The following is an 18,508-nucleotide window of genomic DNA, read 5'->3' on the forward strand; positions in this document are numbered from 1 at the left end:
GCTAGGTATATGGTTTCAGCATAACAAACACTGACTTGTGGCTGACTGTTAGGTGTTTGTGTTTCTATTAAGTCTTTGAAGGAGTAATCTAGAGTCAAGAGTTGTACACTACAGACTGTGCTCCTGGGTAGGGGAGGAGAGGAAAAATAAACACCTAAAAAGGAAAGAATAGCAAGAACATTTAGGAAGCACACTTGCATTGATCCCAGAAGAGCTGAAATAATATACAGTATAGAAAATTGTATACTGGCTGAAAACCAGCTTAGCATCTATATGAAATACTCATTTAGTTCCTTGCCTCCTCCGCGGACAGAACTTCTACTGGGCCAAACCCTCTCAACTAAACCTTTGGTGTCTGACACAGGCTTCTGTCTTAATTACCATTCCTCTTTAGTCTGAATCCTTCCAGGCTGCAACAAGCTACTTCCCAGGCTGTGCTTCACTGAGCCTAGACCAAATTTGGCATAACTGGGGTAGATGCCTTCCAAAGGCAATTTTCTTGGTTGAAATGCAGCTACTGTTTAAACAAGCCTTGGTCTGATCCAGGCTACCTCACTAATTTTAGTCTCAAGAAACTAGACTGGAAAGGAACACTGCTTAATGCTCCTAGCTAAAACCAGTAGTTTCTAGCAAGGCTAGCTAAAGTCCCATTCCACTAAATTCCAGCTAATCAGTGATTGCTCTCAGTGACATACCATCACACCAAACCCCAGGTATATTTCACTGAAGTAATCTAAGAGAAATATCCAGTCAAGTTACAGGCAAGATGCACATTCAGATGGATGGGTGCTCCCTTTGATATAAAAAAAGTAAAAAAAAAAGAAAAAAGATAAGTCATAAAGAGAAACACCTTTTAGTGATGACTGTTCTTGATTTCATTTTACAGTAGAAAAAAAATGAAAATATGGAAGTTGTTTTGCCTTTAATTGTCTAGAATTGTCAGTAAGTGTAGATAGCTCAATTTTTTAATGTTCTTTTTCACCAGCATGAGCTGCAGTTGCTCAGCAGCCCGGAGAATCATGTTCTGTTGCAAACAAATAGTTGGTGAAACACTGGGTCAGTACATCTGCCATAGTCAGCAGGCAAACTGGCACTAAAACTCAGCACACAGGGCTACTGATTCACAGCTGCAGAATTACAGCTGGTTTGCCGGAGAGAATTCCCAGAGTATTTTTAAATATTCTTTACTTAACACCTAAGGGTAAATCAAACATTGGCAGGACTTTGAGGCTGTATTCAGAAAAAGAACTTTTAACAGTTTGGTTGCTGGGTCAACAGGAAACATACCACTATAGAGATGAATAGATTTAAGCAGTTCGTTGAGTCTGTGGAGCTTTTTTTTGAGATGGAGCCCAGTAGTAATTAAAGGATAATGCAAACAAATTAACCTACATCAATTAATTTGCAAAAATAATTTGAAAGATGACAAAAAAAGTCTTAAAGATGTGTGTATATATATATATTTCAACTTACATTTCCATTAAATCAGAAAAAAGGCCCATGTCCATAGAGCATAGAGTTTTTATGAAGCTTCTGTTTATTACAGTATCATTTTAAATTGTGAGAACTTTAAGCACCTAGAAGTAAAATGAAAATATGTAGTTCATGGTTCAAAAAGCAGGAAAGAAAATAATTGTAATTCTTGAGAGGAGAAGAAACACGCTTGCCAATATATTTGAATGTATTTGTTAGAAAGGTATGCCCTTATAAAACAGTCTTGCCAATAGTCCTGCGACTTCAAATGAGTACCTTTGATTCCTGCCTATTATAAAAATTCAACATTTGTATTGATGTATTTTAGCATAGAATTCAGCCTAGTCTATATTATACATAAACTCTTATTTTATACATTGAATGAATTTAGCCCAATGGTTCATATTAGAAAGTGGTTTATGCTTAATGGAATCATATTAACTTCAGTGGGACTGTGAGGCTTTAAAGCACAATATTTTGTCCAAATGACTGAGATCTGTAATACAAATACACAGTGCCAATTTTGGAGAAGGCATTTTCAATTTTATAAAAATATGATAAACACAGTAATAGGACTTTTATTAAAGCCTAACTCAACAAGTTACTATAATGAATGCTTGTAGAAGCATACAGAGTCTTAGATCTGCTATATTTTATTGCACTATTTTTTTCACGTGAATCATAGCTTAAAATGCATTAATAAACTGTATTAACATGGGTAGGAAATTAACGTAGCAAAACTCAGTGTGAGCCGTCATGAAAGGGAGGGGGAAGGTATTTATTTTAAATAAAACTAATTTCAGTCACACTCATTCCCTCATAGATTTCACTCTCACATTCCTACACCCACATACTCCCAGGCACTGAGGTGGGTGCGTCTGGGTGACCTGGCCTAGATCATTTTTTGTGTTATATGGAGCACAAAGGACACAGATCAAGTCCTGGCAATGTCTCTTGGTTTCCTTTTGATTTGCGATGACAAATTAGTTTGGGGGCAGGTCTTGTACCTTTTAGGAGTCTATGGTGGTTATGATGTGACTTTCTGCCTCAGAACCTTGCCTATTTCACCATTCATGGCTCTTAGGCAAGGTTGCTGCCTGTTGTCTTCCTTCCTTATTTTGTGTATCATCATCTTCATGACTAAAGCCTGTCTCCCCCCAACAGGAAAAGGAATGGTCCAACAGGAAAAGGAATGGTGTATACAATGTGGTGCATTTCCAAATGTTTTCATTTTTATCTAGAAAGATGACAATATTTTCATCAGTATTTTATGCTCAGGAATATCCTTGTCAAATTCAATCTCTTGGCACTATACAGTCCTTATAGGGGAAAAAACATGTTTACATCTGGGGATCTGCAGATTCTATATAGTGCTTATGTTCTTTAGCTGATACATTTTAGTGTTAACTCTATCAGCCAAATCAATCCACAACAGATTAGAAAATATCTGTGATCACAGCCGCAGTTACTATTTGTATAGCATAATGGTAATCATGGTAGCTTAAGGAACTGCGTCATGAGATTCATAGGGGATAGGATATTATATATAACAGGTGGAGAGGAAAAAAACACTCAATCCCATCTTCATGACTCTTCAGTATTCCTGTTTCCGAGTTAAGGAAGGGAATATGTTCTAGAAACTTTGTTGCCACCAAACTGTACCAGTTAGGTTAATAAATAGATTTCATTTAATTCCCGTAGTATATTTTTTTAATATATATATCACACATACATTCATAATTGTACTTGGAGTGTTCAAAGGAATTTGTAAAACCTGGACTCCTACCCAATCTTAACTGTATAGCTTACACAGAATCAGAGTAACGATAGCACAGCACAATTTTGTGGAATTCACCCCATAACGCATTCCCCAGGAATCAACAGAATATAAGTGGAATGTTGTGAGTGAGAATAATTAAGGCAATGAGCCCCTAAGCCTGTCCCTTTCTTCTCCTGCACTGAGTCAGTGGCTGGGCTAAATAAAATCTCTATTCTTTCTGGTTTTATCATTTCAGACAACCCAAAACAAAGCAGCCGTGTCCCAGTGTTCATTAAGGTTTTGGATGTAAATGACAATGCTCCAGAGTTTGCCATGTTTTACGAGACCTTCGTCTGTGAAAATGCAAAGGCAGAACAGGTGTGTTGTCTGTTTGTACCAAGAAAATATTCCAAATTAATTGAGTTTTGCTACTACTTTTGCATCACCTCATCAAGAGGTTTACTTTGCATTGCATCAAACTGTCAGTTTTGCAAAATTAAACTAAACAGTGGCTGCACAGTATCTGATTACACTTAGTATTCTTGCAGCTAATGTGACAGTGTGTTTTACACTGTTGTTTTCTGTACTGCACCTTGTTATCCCTGATTCATTTTCATTCTGTGATTCTCTGCTTTATTCAGGCACCTCCACTGTCTCCTTCAAAAACAGTTTTAGATCCGTAACTGTTACAGGTCCTGTCTGTGATATAACTGTTTCCTGCCAGATAACTCTCACTCTACCTGGAGTAGAGTAATAGGACTATTACTAAATGGTTCAAAGTAGCAGATAATTTGGAAGATTCAGCCAAACAATTCCTGTGACATGAGATTTGGGTAGATAAATATACAGCCATCTTGGACTGTCTCACCTTTCACCTCTATTGCTTGTCACATGCAAAGGTTTCCTACCCATCTGGAGTGGCATCAACCCAAGCCTGCTCTTGAATTCAACATGATTTTCCTGCCAACTTTCAAATTCATTATGTTACTGGCTGATGGTATGGGATACAATAGCATGGTGATCCTAAACAGCATCAGCAGCACATGGATCACTTTTCTTAAACTCGCCATAGCAGCATCAGCTGCCTTAAAGCAGAAGAAAATAATGAATACAATAAGATTGCTTTACAATTCTAGAGTACATAAATAAGCATAAGGTCCATTGACTGAAGATAATTTTGTTCTTATTGTTTCAGCTGATACAAACATTAAGTGCTGTTGATAAAGATGACTCTTACAGTGGACATCAGTTTTCATTCTCCTTAGCTCCCGAGGCAGCCAGCAGCTCAAACTTTACACTACAGGACAACAGAGGTGAATTTCTAGGAAGAGTTTTCTTTATTATCTCATCCTTGCTTTCAGTCTTCGGATGAAGATTTAACGTGTGCTTTGTGTTTCCAGACAACACAGCAGGGATTTTCACCCGAAAAACCAGATATAACCGGCATGAAATGAGTACCTACTTCTTGCCAGTGGTAATATCAGACAATGACTACCCTATCCAGAGCAGCACTGAAACGGTGACTATTCGAGTATGTGCTTGTGACCATCGAGGAAAGATGCTGTCCTGTAATGCCGAAGCCTTGATTCATCCTACTGGTCTTAGCACTGGGGCTCTTATTGCCATTCTTCTCTGTATCATTATATTACTCGGTAAGTAGCTCAGAGGCATTTTGTTCCCTTCATGGTTATTTTTCATTGCTACAAGTGATTATACCAAGGCTAGGACAAGAACAAAGCAAAGACATCCTTGTCTTATCCTGCATTTGTATTATTGTATTTCCTCCTCTAAGGGCTGCTACAGATATGGTGTATAGAACACATCCTATCTAATCTTAGTTATCTAAAAGTTAGCAATGTCCAAGCAAGAAGAGACAGCTGGGCTCCACCCTCTGGTCAGTGGAAAGAGACAGGCACCTGTAGAGAGACATTCATCCCATCCCTTTATTGGTATCTGAGGTGGACCAGACTAATCACCCTCTGCAGGTGTCCGTCTCTTTCTATTGACCATAGAGGGAGGCCAGATAACTTAGTTTTAAACAATTAAATTCCTGTGTCTAAACTGAGGAGAAAAATGTCTCAGTGCTTCTGTTCTGCTGGAAAAGGATGCTGAAATAGGGTCGCTACTAAAGCACTCTCTCAAAAGCTGCAGGGTCCTCCCTTTCAGGCACCTGTGAATATGAAGAGGTTGGATCCTGAGTGTGGAGGATGTACAGATCTCTGGCTACAGCACTTACAGGTGGTCAACATTTATTTTTTAACAAAAATAAGGACAGTTTGCAACATCTCTCACATTCCTCTCTCTCAGTTTCCACCCCTCTTGTACAGCAGAGGTGATTGGTCCCTCAGCCATTAGCCATAGTCCATTCATCTGGGGAGAACTGTACAATAGAACACAGGCAGTTCTCGGGGAGATGTTATTAGTCACCTTTAGTATCTGTCCAGGAAAGAAGGGAGTCAGACCAATTTTATAGCAGTAGGGTCAAGCAGGGGAGAAAATGTTTCCTCAGTGATTCCACTTCTTTCTACGATACTCGTATCTTCCTTGGACATGCTCATCACCACTGCAGAACCATCCTGATCTTTACCATTAACAAAATTTCCCTCTCCAGTGATGGGTCAAAGACCATGTTGTGATTCTCAGACTTTAACAACGTAGTCATGGCTTGCCCAAATAAGCACTATCCCATTTTCAGAAAAGATTCCCACAATAACAATGTTATCCTGAATTTGCCATTAAATTCGTTTTTCAAAACATGGTATCATTGCCTCTAAGGGCTGAGCTCCCTTCGTATCAAGTTCCTTACCAGAAAAAGAAATCTAATGCTGCGGATAGTCTTGCACTCGTTAGTACAACTGTGCTCATTAATATCAATCTGACATTAAACGATTTCCTGTTTTATGTCAATCGAAAATAATTGATTCTGTGTGCTAAGCAGCACTTTATGTCAATTACTGCTCACGCCACCATGCACCATAAGCAGATTTTCAATTAACTCAGCTATATAATTTTCTATTTTCAGGCTGGTTGCAGGGTTTGCATGTGCAACCACTGCTGAGTGAAAAACAATTCTCTGGGCAGACCTGAACTACAACTTAAAGTTTGGCAGCAACAAAAAGTGCCTGTAAATTGCTAGGTTTATTTGCAGTTTGAGTAAGTCTAGCAGCTTATCAGGAGGCCTCAGATACTGCTAAACACTGGCATGCAAATAAAGATGATGTACTTTAATGTATAACTTCTAATGGTTTTTTTGCCTGCAAGTTCAGCACAAAATAAGAAAACCCAAGTATCAGAGATGTGACATAATTATCAAAGTCTCATCCTTGCATATTCTGTGTAACGCCTTTTTTGTTAATGAGGTACTTCAGCAACCCTTCCATGTAAAAACTATCATTCCTACTCTTTCTCAGCTCGTTCTACCGGTCGCTCTTCCGGAAGTCCATTCAAAATCGACGCTGTGTTTTCAAGTTCTCCAAAATTTTTTCCAGCTATCTCCGTTCTCTCACATAGACCTTTCCCCAGTCTTCCCACGTAGTGTCACAGCTTTATGCTCTTAAGGAAGAGAATTCTCTCTTACTGCATTTTTGCACAGCAGCACAAAGAAGCATCACTCAGATTAGGACCCTTACGTGACACCATAAGTAAATCCTCATCATCAGGGTGAGAGCCTGAAGCTTTCACCATCTGAACCAGCCCTCCTAATTCCTTCAGTTTCACCACGTCACTTATTTCCTTTCAACTCATATTAACAGATGTTCTCCCTTACTCACACTATTCCTATGGTAAAGACACAGCAGGAATTAGAGCATTTTCCTACTTTATCCTATCTTCTTGGGATCCCTTTATAGTCGATGGAGAGAAAGAGTATGAGACTATTCCACAACATGCTTGAGCACATCTACAGATAGCGTCTTGCTCTAAGCAATCCTGCAGGGGAGCCCATCATTCGAAAAAAAAAAAAAATCAGCTTTTTGTCTGTTGAAGGAAGCTAAGAAAGACAAGTTTCAATGGGCTAAAATTTTGTTTTGGGGATGTCCTTAGTCCTTGGCATTGCCCTTAACAGGGTTACAAATGAGGAAGAGACTGCAAAAAGAAAAAAAAAGCTTTTTAACAGTTACCGTGCTTTGACTCACACACCATTTTAGAAACACGGCTGACATAAAAAATAATTTTGAACCACCTTATCATCTCATATCAATGAGTTTAGGCATTTTCTGATTTGCTTTGCTTTATTGTGAAAGAACTACAAAGCCAGCAAGATGTGTCTTTTCCGAGTTCGTGCAGCAGAGCTGAAATATTGGGCATTGTGGTCCTCAGACTACGAAAACAACAGTGACAGTAGTAATACATCCCGGCTCCTTGCTGCTGTTCATTTGTAAATATTCAGCCATTTACCATCTTAAGGTAGAATCCAGCTAAGAAATCTGAAATTAGCTTCTAAAGGAAATAACGTGTTGAACATATCCCCTCCCACCCTCTGTGCCCACTTCTCCAACAGTACCGGCGATCACTACTGAGTAAAAATATTTAGATTTTGATCAGGGCCTTGGAAAGGGTTCCTGCCCTCCAAATAAATGAAATACACACACACAAAAAATTATCTGTTTGAGAAATCTCATGCCTTTGGCAGATTAAATAATACCATTACCATATCTCATCAGTCTAAGATTTAAACCATGCACTTTTTTAAGGTGATGTACATTGTAAAAACATGCCAGGGAAGTTAATAAAACTTGGACTTTGTGCTGGCTGAAAATCCACTCCGTATTCCAAGCTTTTTTCCAGAGGAGGGTAGATTTACTTATCTTGAAATGCAGCTTTGCTAACCTATTGTCATAGCCCAGTACGTACTAGCTTTGTCCATAGCACAAGTTGCATCTCGTCTCAGGGGGTCAAGGTGAGTAACACTTGACGTTACTTATTTTGCTCCCTTCCCAACTCTCATAAAACTAGTTCTGTTCTCAAGGCAACAAAATTGCTATATGACTCTGGGTAAAAATGTGCCTACTGGCAAAAAGATACTCCACTTGGCTTCTTACAAGCTTGACATCTCCTTTCTTCTAGTGCATATCCATGCCATTTCATCTCCCAAGGTACTCACAGGCAGAGCAAGCACAGTTTGAAAACCTGACGTGCGCATCTGCAGTTTTGCAAAACATCTTTTAAAACTTTGAATTCGAGCAGAGGCACAGCATTTCTTCTGGGTTGTAATGGAGTTAGGGATTAACCTTTCCCTTTCTCTTCCCCTGTTATTTTTGCTTCCAGTTACAGTGGTGCTGTTTGCAGCACTGAGACGGCAGCGGAAGAAAGAGCCTTTGATTATTTCCAAAGAAGACATCAGAGACAACATTGTCAGTTATAACGATGAAGGTGGTGGAGAGGAAGACACCCAGGCATTTGATATTGGCACGCTGAGGAATCCTGAAGCCATAGACGATAATAAGTTACGCAGAGACATTGTGCCAGAAACACTTTTTATGCCACGGCGGACTGCAACAGCGCGAGATAACACGGATGTCAGAGATTTCATTAACCAAAGGTTAAAGGAAAATGATACAGATCCAACAGCACCCCCGTATGACTCGTTAGCAACCTACGCGTATGAAGGTAATGGTTCTGTGGCCGAGTCCCTCAGCTCCTTGGAGTCGGTGACTACAGACGGAGATCAGGACTACGATTACCTCAGTGACTGGGGACCTCGGTTTAAAAAGCTGGCAGATATGTATGGCGCAATGGACAGTGACAAAGACTCTTAATATGTTGCCTTTTTTTTTCTTTTTTTTTTCCCTTCCTCATTTTCAGAAACAGCATTGAGATATGTGAATTGGCTATTTCTTTCTATTTCTCCACAGCTGTGTGAAAGGGTTCTCTGTTCTACCCGTTCAAATTGTCTAATGACTGCAGTCTGTGTGGATCTGCCATCAGAAAACTTTTTCTAGTATCATTTTATGAGCTTCCAAGAGGCAAAATTCTTATTTTTTATTGCATCCAGTTTACCAAGCCAATCTTACAGGCACGGCAGTAGTGGAGGGGAAAAAAAGGATCAGATGGGGAGCAATATTTTCACTTGTTCTGCTTATATTGTAAATTGGACTATATTACTGTTTAAGATCACTTGCTCTTTTTACCTGTATTCAGACTATTCAGCTCAGACGACTGCTCTGTCAATTGTGTATTGCACATCCCAATGTAATGAGGTACCCTAGTTCACCCTATGTATTATAGTCAAAAGTAGTGGTGATGGAATGAAGGTTTATTATACAAGTAGAGTAAGCTGAGAAAAAACATCAAACATGCATTTTACTCATGAGGAGGGTAGAAAGGCCTAATGGTCGTTTAAACCTAAGTGTTTTTCTAGAACTCGCCATTGCCCCCAATGCACTGAATCATACTAACACACACATATATATAGTTCATTGACTGCTATGTATATATTCTTCTGACCTAGCATTGCTGGAGAGATGTGTGTGCGTGCATGTGTGTGCGGTCAGTAGCCCCAATATCTAATTCTTAGATGGTTTCCCAGTTCTAACCCAGACTTGCCTTCTGATATGGGGAAAGTCATCTAATCCAACTCCAGATGAGATCATGACTTGGAGGAAGGAGCAGATCCTAACTGTGCTTTTCCTCGTACTTCTTTGGTTGGCCTCCACCTGCACATCAGTTCAGTGGTGGCCACTGCGCTGGGGAGGTGGGAGTCAGGCTTTACACATCCATCTACTTCTGCCTGTTCTCATGTGCAAGAGGGGAGCAGTAGCCTCAAGGTGACTGCCGCCTGTTGGGGCAAAAGGAGCGACTGCAAAGGAGGAAAGAGTGCTTTTTTCTGTCCTGACCTTCCCTGCCTGGATGCCCAGGGTGGCTTCCCGACTGACTCGCTGCCCAGTTTTGCTATCTGTAAAGTGGGGAAATAATGCCTACCTCATCAGGATGTTGCAAGAATTATATAAGTCATTTGGAAAACGCTTTAGAGATGGAAAATGCTGGTATTCTGCCAGAGGAATTAATTTCTCATGCTTTTGGGTGGTTGTTTTCTTTTTTTTTTTTTACTCCAGATTCAAGCCCTGAATGCACAAGTAAGCAAGAATCAATTGTCATTCCAGTGGCCTGAAAAGTAGAGTTTATAACTAGAACTCATTTTTTTAAATAAACTACTCAGCCAGGGTTGTTAAAGACTTCACCAAAAGGTAAAATTTTAATCACAAGTCTCTGTGTGTGTTTATCTGCTTTGCCAAGCTAAGTAATTTTTGTCCAGGGGTGGGGTGGGGGAAGGTGCCATAGTCTCAGGCCAAAACAATTTTCTTTTTCTTGTGCACCACTCAGTATTTCTGTCGGTTTGTCAAACACATGCAGTTGCTGCTTTTCAAATCCAGCCATCTAGGAGAGGCTATCTGGAGAAAACCCTAAGGGGCTGCCATGGGACATATCCAATTCCAGGAACTAAAAGCCACCTTGTGTCCCAAAGCAGGGACCCAGCCCATGGCACTGTGCCAAGGAAAGAAGGATTTTTTTTTTTTTACTATACCTCATACATAACTAATCTCATTTATTTCATTTTGAAACAGTATTTAATACCAGAATTACAGGCATGGATCTATTTTCCCCCTCCCCCAAATCTTAAGTGGATCGGTTTGAAAACTAAACAACAGCTCCAATTTACTGTAAAAATAAAGAGAGAAGAGAAAAAAGTTAATAAACAGAAAATTAAAAGGGATTAAAAATTAATCCCTGGAATTCATTACTCCTAGAGAGTTAAATAAAGAGAGCAGTAAGATTCCCTAATATTAGACTTTTACAAGCACGACGACATAATTTCAGGTTTTGCGAACTGACTCGCAGCAAAGAGGATGAGCCAGCTATGCTGCTAAGGCAGCTAATGGCTTGCAGATGCCCAGCATGATAAATTAGATGGGTTTTCAGAGTGGACGAACCCAGAGTTTCAAAGGGTCCTGAGCCCCCGGTCTTGCTGATGGAGACCTCTCATGGTGCTTCAGTCCAGCAAAGCGAGGTGCCCAAATCCATTGCTTAGGGGGGCTGAGCCTGCCACACCCGTGACAATGAAAATGGCATGACTAGGCCCTTATTATGTCCTCCTGAGGGTCCCTCAGTAATTTAAGATGATAAAAGCCTTTGAAAGTCTAGCCCTTCATGGCTTCCTTGAAATCGGAGCATCCAGGAGGCAACCTGTCTGAAACCTGGCTATAGCACACAGGAGGGACCATCTGGATTTCAGATACATGGAGGAGCAGCAGATGCTCAGCACCACCTGCCACAGGTCCCTCACTTCGGGCTGCTCTCCTCACACGGTCAGTGGAGGCAGCGTACCCTTCAGGGGACTCTTCCAAATGGCTCCCTAACACACACCTCTGTCTCACCCTTCATGGCGTGGGGTTGCCTCAGGCAAATCACCTCAAGCTTAGAGTCCAGTTGGATGCCCAAAACGAGCCAGCGAACTGTCCCTTCCCCTCCTCAGGCCCCGAGGAAACAGTTTTGTGTGTGGAGGGAATGGCAGAGGTGGATGTGAAACTGCACACATATTTAGCCCTGCGAGCCATCCCCAGCTCACAGGGAAGAGGGAGTCGCCATCACTTGACTGAAGACAGACCTTGCACCCTGAAAGGGCTCGGCCACCGCGCGGGTCAGCTTGCATTAGTCACTCCTTGAGGTGGAATAACAAGACAGGAGGATCACTGATCTCCTTGTAACTACTTTCCTATGTTTGTACAGTGATTTTGTCTGATTTAGTGATTGTTACTAGCAGTCCAAGCTCAAGTTTTTTGTTTTGGGTTTGTTTTTTTTTTCCTTTGAATTGAAAGCTGGTTTTATCTTGTCCATTGAGTGACACAGTAAATAATAGAGAGTGGCTACTTGTGCCTGTTGTGTAAATATATTATATATAAAAATTATGTTATGTCACCACAAATATGGTGCCTGAATAGCAAATGGATTCTTCTAAGAAAATTCAAGGCAAACTTGCATCCAAATTATTATTTGAGCATCTAGGTTTTGAGATCTATTTTTTCCTGCAAATTACACAGATTTAGCATCTCTCACACAGCAAGAAGAGCTCAATTCTGTCTTTTCTTCTTGCTTGGCAGTACCACAAAGTGCAATTTATAAAATCAGTACTGCATATTAAATATTGAAAGTGCCATATTGCAGTGAATACAAAACTTTGCAGTAGTATTTCTTTGCACCTTGTTGCATGCCGGTGTGCTAGATGATAGAAATGAGTATTTAACAATGCTTTCACACAATACTAGGATTGTCATTTATAGATAAACAAGTGTTTGACTATGGGCTATGAAGTGGGTTTCAAGGCTGTTTTAAGCCTGCTCTTCTTACAACCACACCTATTTGAGAAAAAGAAATATTATTAGGAAGTTTAGCTAGACCAGGTAGAGAGATGAGCAATGCAGTTGGCTTTCAATTTGGAAAAGCATCTGATCTAATGACAGGGGACCTATTAAAAGATACCAAGGAATTCAGTGGACTTATGAACAGGGGCATGTTTACTTGGGAGACGTTTCCAGCCTTGCTACCGCAGAACAATTAACAACTCTACATTTGAAATGGAATAGGGTTTCTAGTACAGCTACTCCATCCCAGCTCCCAAAACAGCCACTTTATCCCAGAAAAATGATTTTTTACTCCAGAAGAATGGTTATTTCAGGTTAAAAATTATTCTACCCCACAGCAGCACCAGTATGGGGAGATGCAGCAGGGGAGATGCACCAGCACAGGCCTCCAACGCAGTTGTACCAGGACATCTCTCTGTGTAGACAAGCATTTGGAAGCGAGCTGAGGCAGAAACTTGCAGCAAGCTCTGAACAAGGGAATTCGGGGGTTTCCACAGGGCTCTACTGACAGTACGACAGGACTGGGATGTGTTCCCAAACCTGATGTGGACAGACACACTGTCTAACCATGAGAAAAACAAGTTGTCTGTGTGTTTCAGTTACTGCTGGTAAAAAAATTGCTGGGAAAGATTACGAGTAGAACACTCCACCTTTACCAACACCAATATTTTATAAATTTGTCCTAAGAAACAGATATATTTTACTGATATTTTTTTATTTCATTAGTTGTCAGGTCTTACTTCATTCTAGGGACAGGTATTTCCTAGCTGTGAAATGTGAATGGGAGAGGCGACCTTCAAATAATCCAGTTTTGGAAGTAGCAGGCTACATTACAAGGCACAACATTTCCATTTCTCTGTCACAAAACAAACAAAAAAATCCCACAAAAACCAACTAACTGAATATCTGTAGTACCATAAAAAGCAGAACAGTCATAAAGAAGTAGAGCAGGGAGAAATGGCTCTGGGAATGCATGTCTGCACATGTACAGTATGAATAAAAAGAAGGGAAATAATGACCACTGGAAGCTAGTCGTGTTTCAAAACCAGACTTATCCACGTTAAGCAGGGGCAACAGTGCATAGTCACTTCTAACACTCCCAGGTTTCCTACAGCAGCCAGAGTGACATTTGCATGGATAGGAAGAAAGACATCACCTTTTTCAGACCAAGCAAATTAAATCCAGGCCATTTCCATGCAAATATCTAGGAAAGAAAGTCCCTTTGTCATGATTATTATGAAAACGTTAAATTTCTGCAGCAGATCTATCTTGATGGCCTTCTGCAGGGTGAATTACGGACAGTGATTCTGAGCAGGTAACTCACTGCAGACACCACCGTGTTCGCTCTTCCTGCCACCATCTGTTTTAAATCTCTCCGTGTTTCCTTCGGCTATAGGTAGTATTAAAGTGTTTCAGAGGACCACTGTCCCAACTGGATGCTGCCATCCGCTGCCCATTTGTGTTTCAATTAACACTGCAGTCTGAGGCCCCTTATCAAATGAGAGCTGACAAATTAACAGTCATTATGCTACTTCCAATGTGTATGAACTATGCCGTAAGTTCTGAAAGGCAGGTTTTTTTCCAGCCCCTCTAGACCTGTGAAACAGCAGCCTCTTCCAATAAATGTCAAAGCCACAACTGTTTCATTTTCAGTTTAGTCTTCAGAAAGGCTTGTTTTCTTAGAGATTGTTTCTGTACTTAGGAAAGAAGAGGAACAAAAGCATATTTTATGTCTACAGCCTCATACATTGCTCCAGAAGGAGGGGAAAAAACACAGCAGCCAACGCAATGTTTTAATGGCAGTCTCTCCCCTCAGTAGTTTACTTAGGCACAGCTGAGACAATCTTGATCCTGACCATCATTTTGCAATATTACACTTTTCAGACCAGACCTGCCTTTGTCATACACTAAATACTTTCCTGAACAGTTCATAAAATTCAGCAGTAGGTGTCCAAAAGCCATAACTGGGGTTACAGGGAGGACAAGAGTCAGAGAACTGGGAGTTTCAGGAAGAAGAACAGAGAGTGAACTGCATAGGGGACTGGGGGAGGTAATCAGTCATATGCAAGGCAGGTCCATGGCACTTAAAAGTCACAAAGCTGTCATATTATGCATAGAGTTACTGGATTTCAAAGGAGCTTTTACAGAACCTTCTCTTACTTTTTTTTCTGCATGTGTCTTTTTCTTTCTTTACCAAAAAAAGAATTAAAAAAAAAAAAAAAAAAAGGAGCTGCTAACTTCAAATTTCTCCTTCCACAAAGTTGATTTGACAAACAAGGCCTAAGTCCAGCATATAGAGAAATCCTTTCCACTCCCATGGGCTTTTGACCTTTCCTATGTGACTGCACTATTTATGTAAATATACCTGGAGACTCTTTCTATAAGCTTTTAGTTTTCTACGATCTATTACTTTAGTGTTTATTAAAGAAACAAATGTATAGAATTATTAAGCATTCAGGTGAACATAACAAAGAAACAACACTGCAAACACAAAATTGTTCTGGATTTTGAAACATAAAAAACTTCAGAATCACTGTACTGTTTTAACTCTGTGATTACTTTCATTGCTTTGAAAAATTAAACTTAAAAGAAAGGCCTTATAATAAATGCTATGTGCATCTTAACTGTGTTACTGAGCGAAATCAATCTGGCAAACTCCTATTGCGATTTGTGATTTTTTAAACCCTCAAAATAAATGCTTTTCGGTATTGATTTTTTTTTTTAATTAAAAATACTTCCAAGCATAAATTGAAACTGATGCCACCACCTGGGAAGATTTACTTGCTGGCATGCTCCAGCCACACAGTCTCTCACGAAGTCATCCCCCGGTTGTGCCAAGGGACCCTCAGCATCAGATGGATCTGGTCACTGCTCAGCACAGAGGGACATTTGCGGGTGATAAGATTTTTGTCACCCAAGAGATTTACACCTAGAAACTTTCCTGTGTTGCAAAGGGACCCATGCTGGAATGATTATCTCTTCTGCAGCGTGGATGGGCAATTTGTTATGGTCAGATGGCAAGTGTGCACTCTCTCCCTTATATTTCCTGTTCACTGTACTGGCTTCTTTTTGGGGGGGTGGGGGCAGGGGGAAATGAAATTTAAGGATTTAATGAGAAACCAATTTAAACAACAATTTCTCACAGACAGAGTGAATTTGCCTTTTTGCAAATTGATTTTTGTAACAAGTTATTTATATGCTACTACTTAATAAATTGTTTTTTCTAACTTGTTTTTTTTTTTTTCCTAATTCTCTCAATCTGTGGTTTGTATTTACAAAGCTATCATAAAGATAAGCCTTTGAAAAGACTCTGCAATCACTTTAAGACACAGGGGTAAATTGGATCAGTTTTTCAAATGCCATTTCTAAGTGTTTGGCCTGCAACATGCTGTAAGAGCAGTAGGATCACTATTCTGGGATCAGTGAGGCCTCCCAAAAGAGTGATATAATTTCAGAAGGCAACATTTAGTGATGCTTACCATGAGGAGGATATTAGTCTATGATCACATACCAAATATTGACTAGCCAAGGTTTCCCAGGAAGTCAGCAGGAACTTTGCCCAAGTAAAGCATGTGGAATACCTTCCTTGAAACATATAAACATCATAGAATTTATAGTAGCACTGTTCAGTTATTTACCTTTCATTGTATGAGGTCCAAAAAAGACTCGGTTCACTTACAGAATAGTTTGGGTTGGAAGAGACCTTTAAAGGTCATCTAGTCCAACCCCCCTGCCGTGGGCAGGGACATCTTCAACTAGATCAGGTTGCTCAGAGCCCCGGCCAAACTGACCTGGAATGTTTCCAGGGATGGGGCATCCACCACCTCTCTGGGCAACCTGTGCCAGTGTTTCACCACCCTCAGCGTAAAAAATTTCTGCCTTATATCTAGTCTAAATCTACCCCTTTAGCTTAAAGCCATTCCCCCTTGTCCTGTCGCAACAGGCCCTGCTAAAAAGTTTGCCACCATCTTTTTTTATAAGAGCCCCCTTGAAGTACTGATAGGCTGCAAGAAGGTCTCCCCGAAGCCTTCTCTTCTCTAGGCTGAACAACCCCAACTCTCTCAACCTTTCGTCATAGGAGAGGTGTTCCATCCCCCTCATCATTTTCGTGACCCTCCACTGGACCCACTCCAACAGGTCTGTGTCTTTCCTATGCTGAGGGCTCCGGAGCTGGACGCAGTACTGCAGGTGGGGTCTCCCCAGAGCAGAGTAGAGGGGCAGAATCACCTCCCTCGACCTGCTGGCCACACTTCTTTGGATGCAGCCCAGGACACGACTGGCCTTCTGGGCTGCGAGCGCACATTGCTGGCTCACGTCCAGCTTTTCATCCACCAGTACCCCCAAGTCCTTCTCAGCAGGGCTGCTCTCAATCCCTTCATCCCCCAGCCTGAATTGATACGGGGGGTTGCCCCGACCCAGGTGCAGGACCTTGCACTTGGCCGTGTTAAACCTCATGAGGTTCACACTGGCCCACTTCTCAAGCTTGTCCAGGTCCCTCTGGATGGTATCCCGTCCCTCATGTTGAGGGACCACTCATGTTGAGCACGTTGACCACACGACTCAGCTTGGTGTCATCTGCAAATTTGCTGAGGGTGCACTCGATCCCACTGTCTATGTCATTGATGAAGATATTAAACAGTACTGGTCCCAATACGGACCCTTGTGGGACACCACTCATCACTGATTTCCATCTGGACATTGAGCTGTTGACCATTACCCTCTGGATGTGACGATCTAACCAATTCCTCACCCACAGTGACAGTCCACCCATCAAATTCGTATCTCTCCAATTTAGAAAGAAGGATGTTGTCAAAGGCCTTACAGAAGTCCAGATAGATGACATCCGTAGCTCTTCCTCTGTCCGCTGATATAGTCCCTTCATCATAGAAGGCCACTAGGTTAGTCAGGCAGGACTTGTCCTTGGTGAAGTCATGCTGGCTGTCTCGAATCACCTCCCTGTCCTCCATGTGCCTTAGCATAGCTTCCAGGAGGATCTGTTCCAAGTACATGGAGAGTGCAAATGTCATTTGCAATATCTTTTTACATAAGGAGAACAACCTCCAGAGAAAATTATTCATTTTAACATTTCCTTAATATAAGATCTGTCTACATCTCCAGAAATTCCATCATGTTTCAATTTCTTCCTAAATACAAGGACAAAGAAGAGAGTGGGAAGGGTCACAGCAAAGCAGTACTTCATTAAAAGCATTAGAACGAACCACAAAAAGCAACCAGTTTAACACTGAAACCATATGTGGTTTATGAAAGAACTGAGTAACTTTTGTAACCTATGAGAGGAATTAGCCTAAACATCCACCTGCAATCTTTGGTGGACCTCCAGGAGAAAACTTCTGTATGAATAGCCCAAGAAACCAGCTTTTTTAGACACTCAATAGTAGATCATAAGGCTATAAATACATAGGTCGACATAGTAATTATATTTTTAACTATCTTATTATCTGAACACCAAATCACAGAAACTAAGTACTGCACTGTGCATGGAGGATGTATCTACTTCCCCTCCACATCCTCCAGTAAGGACACACACTTGCAGGTGCAAGCATAGAGAGGCTGCAGTTACCCCACCTCTTGGCTCTGTTACTTTTTACATTAGAGCAGCCCTACAACTTTTCACAAAATATCAGCTTGAGCTTTTCATCTTCTAAACTAAGACAGTAGCAGCAGCAGGAATCCTGGTTGTCCACCTGCTGAGAGGTGGCCCAGGCTCTGCAACTTTCCATGTGTACTGAGGCTCTGAGTGCCAGAAGCAGAACAGAAGGACCCCACCACTTTTATTTACATGAAAGAGGAATCTGCCATATTTCTTATCTTCTTATTTTATCACAAAGAAAAGCCAACTAAAGGATAGCATTTCAGCCAGAAAACATATTTGATTCTTAGACATTAATTTACCAGGTTT

At 40.9% G+C, this 18,508-nt stretch overlaps 1 protein-coding gene across 3 annotated transcripts in view; it reads left to right on the forward strand.

Annotated features, from left to right (window-relative positions):
* Window positions 1-15,671, forward strand: part of LOC143156618 (cadherin-6) — a 110,408-nt gene extending 94,737 nt beyond the window's left edge. For 2 of the 3 annotated variants that reach the window (XM_076330391.1, XM_076330392.1), the window contains exons 9-12: window positions 3,489-3,610; window positions 4,428-4,545; window positions 4,633-4,884; window positions 8,498-15,671. In XM_076330391.1, coding sequence (XP_076186506.1) covers window positions 3,489-3,610; window positions 4,428-4,545; window positions 4,633-4,884; window positions 8,498-8,988 — 983 coding nt within the window. In that variant the 3' untranslated portion in view covers window positions 8,989-15,671. Of the gene's footprint in view, window positions 1-3,488; window positions 3,611-4,427; window positions 4,546-4,632; window positions 4,893-8,497 lie in introns of those variants that run through there. The other variant, XM_076330394.1, reaches the window with a different exon arrangement.
* Window positions 15,672-18,508: the final 2,837 nt, after the last annotated feature.

The sequence above is a fragment of the Aptenodytes patagonicus genome, chromosome 2 (assembly GCF_965638725.1).
Source record: "Aptenodytes patagonicus chromosome 2, bAptPat1.pri.cur, whole genome shotgun sequence".
Lineage (NCBI taxonomy): Eukaryota > Metazoa > Chordata > Aves > Sphenisciformes > Spheniscidae > Aptenodytes > Aptenodytes patagonicus.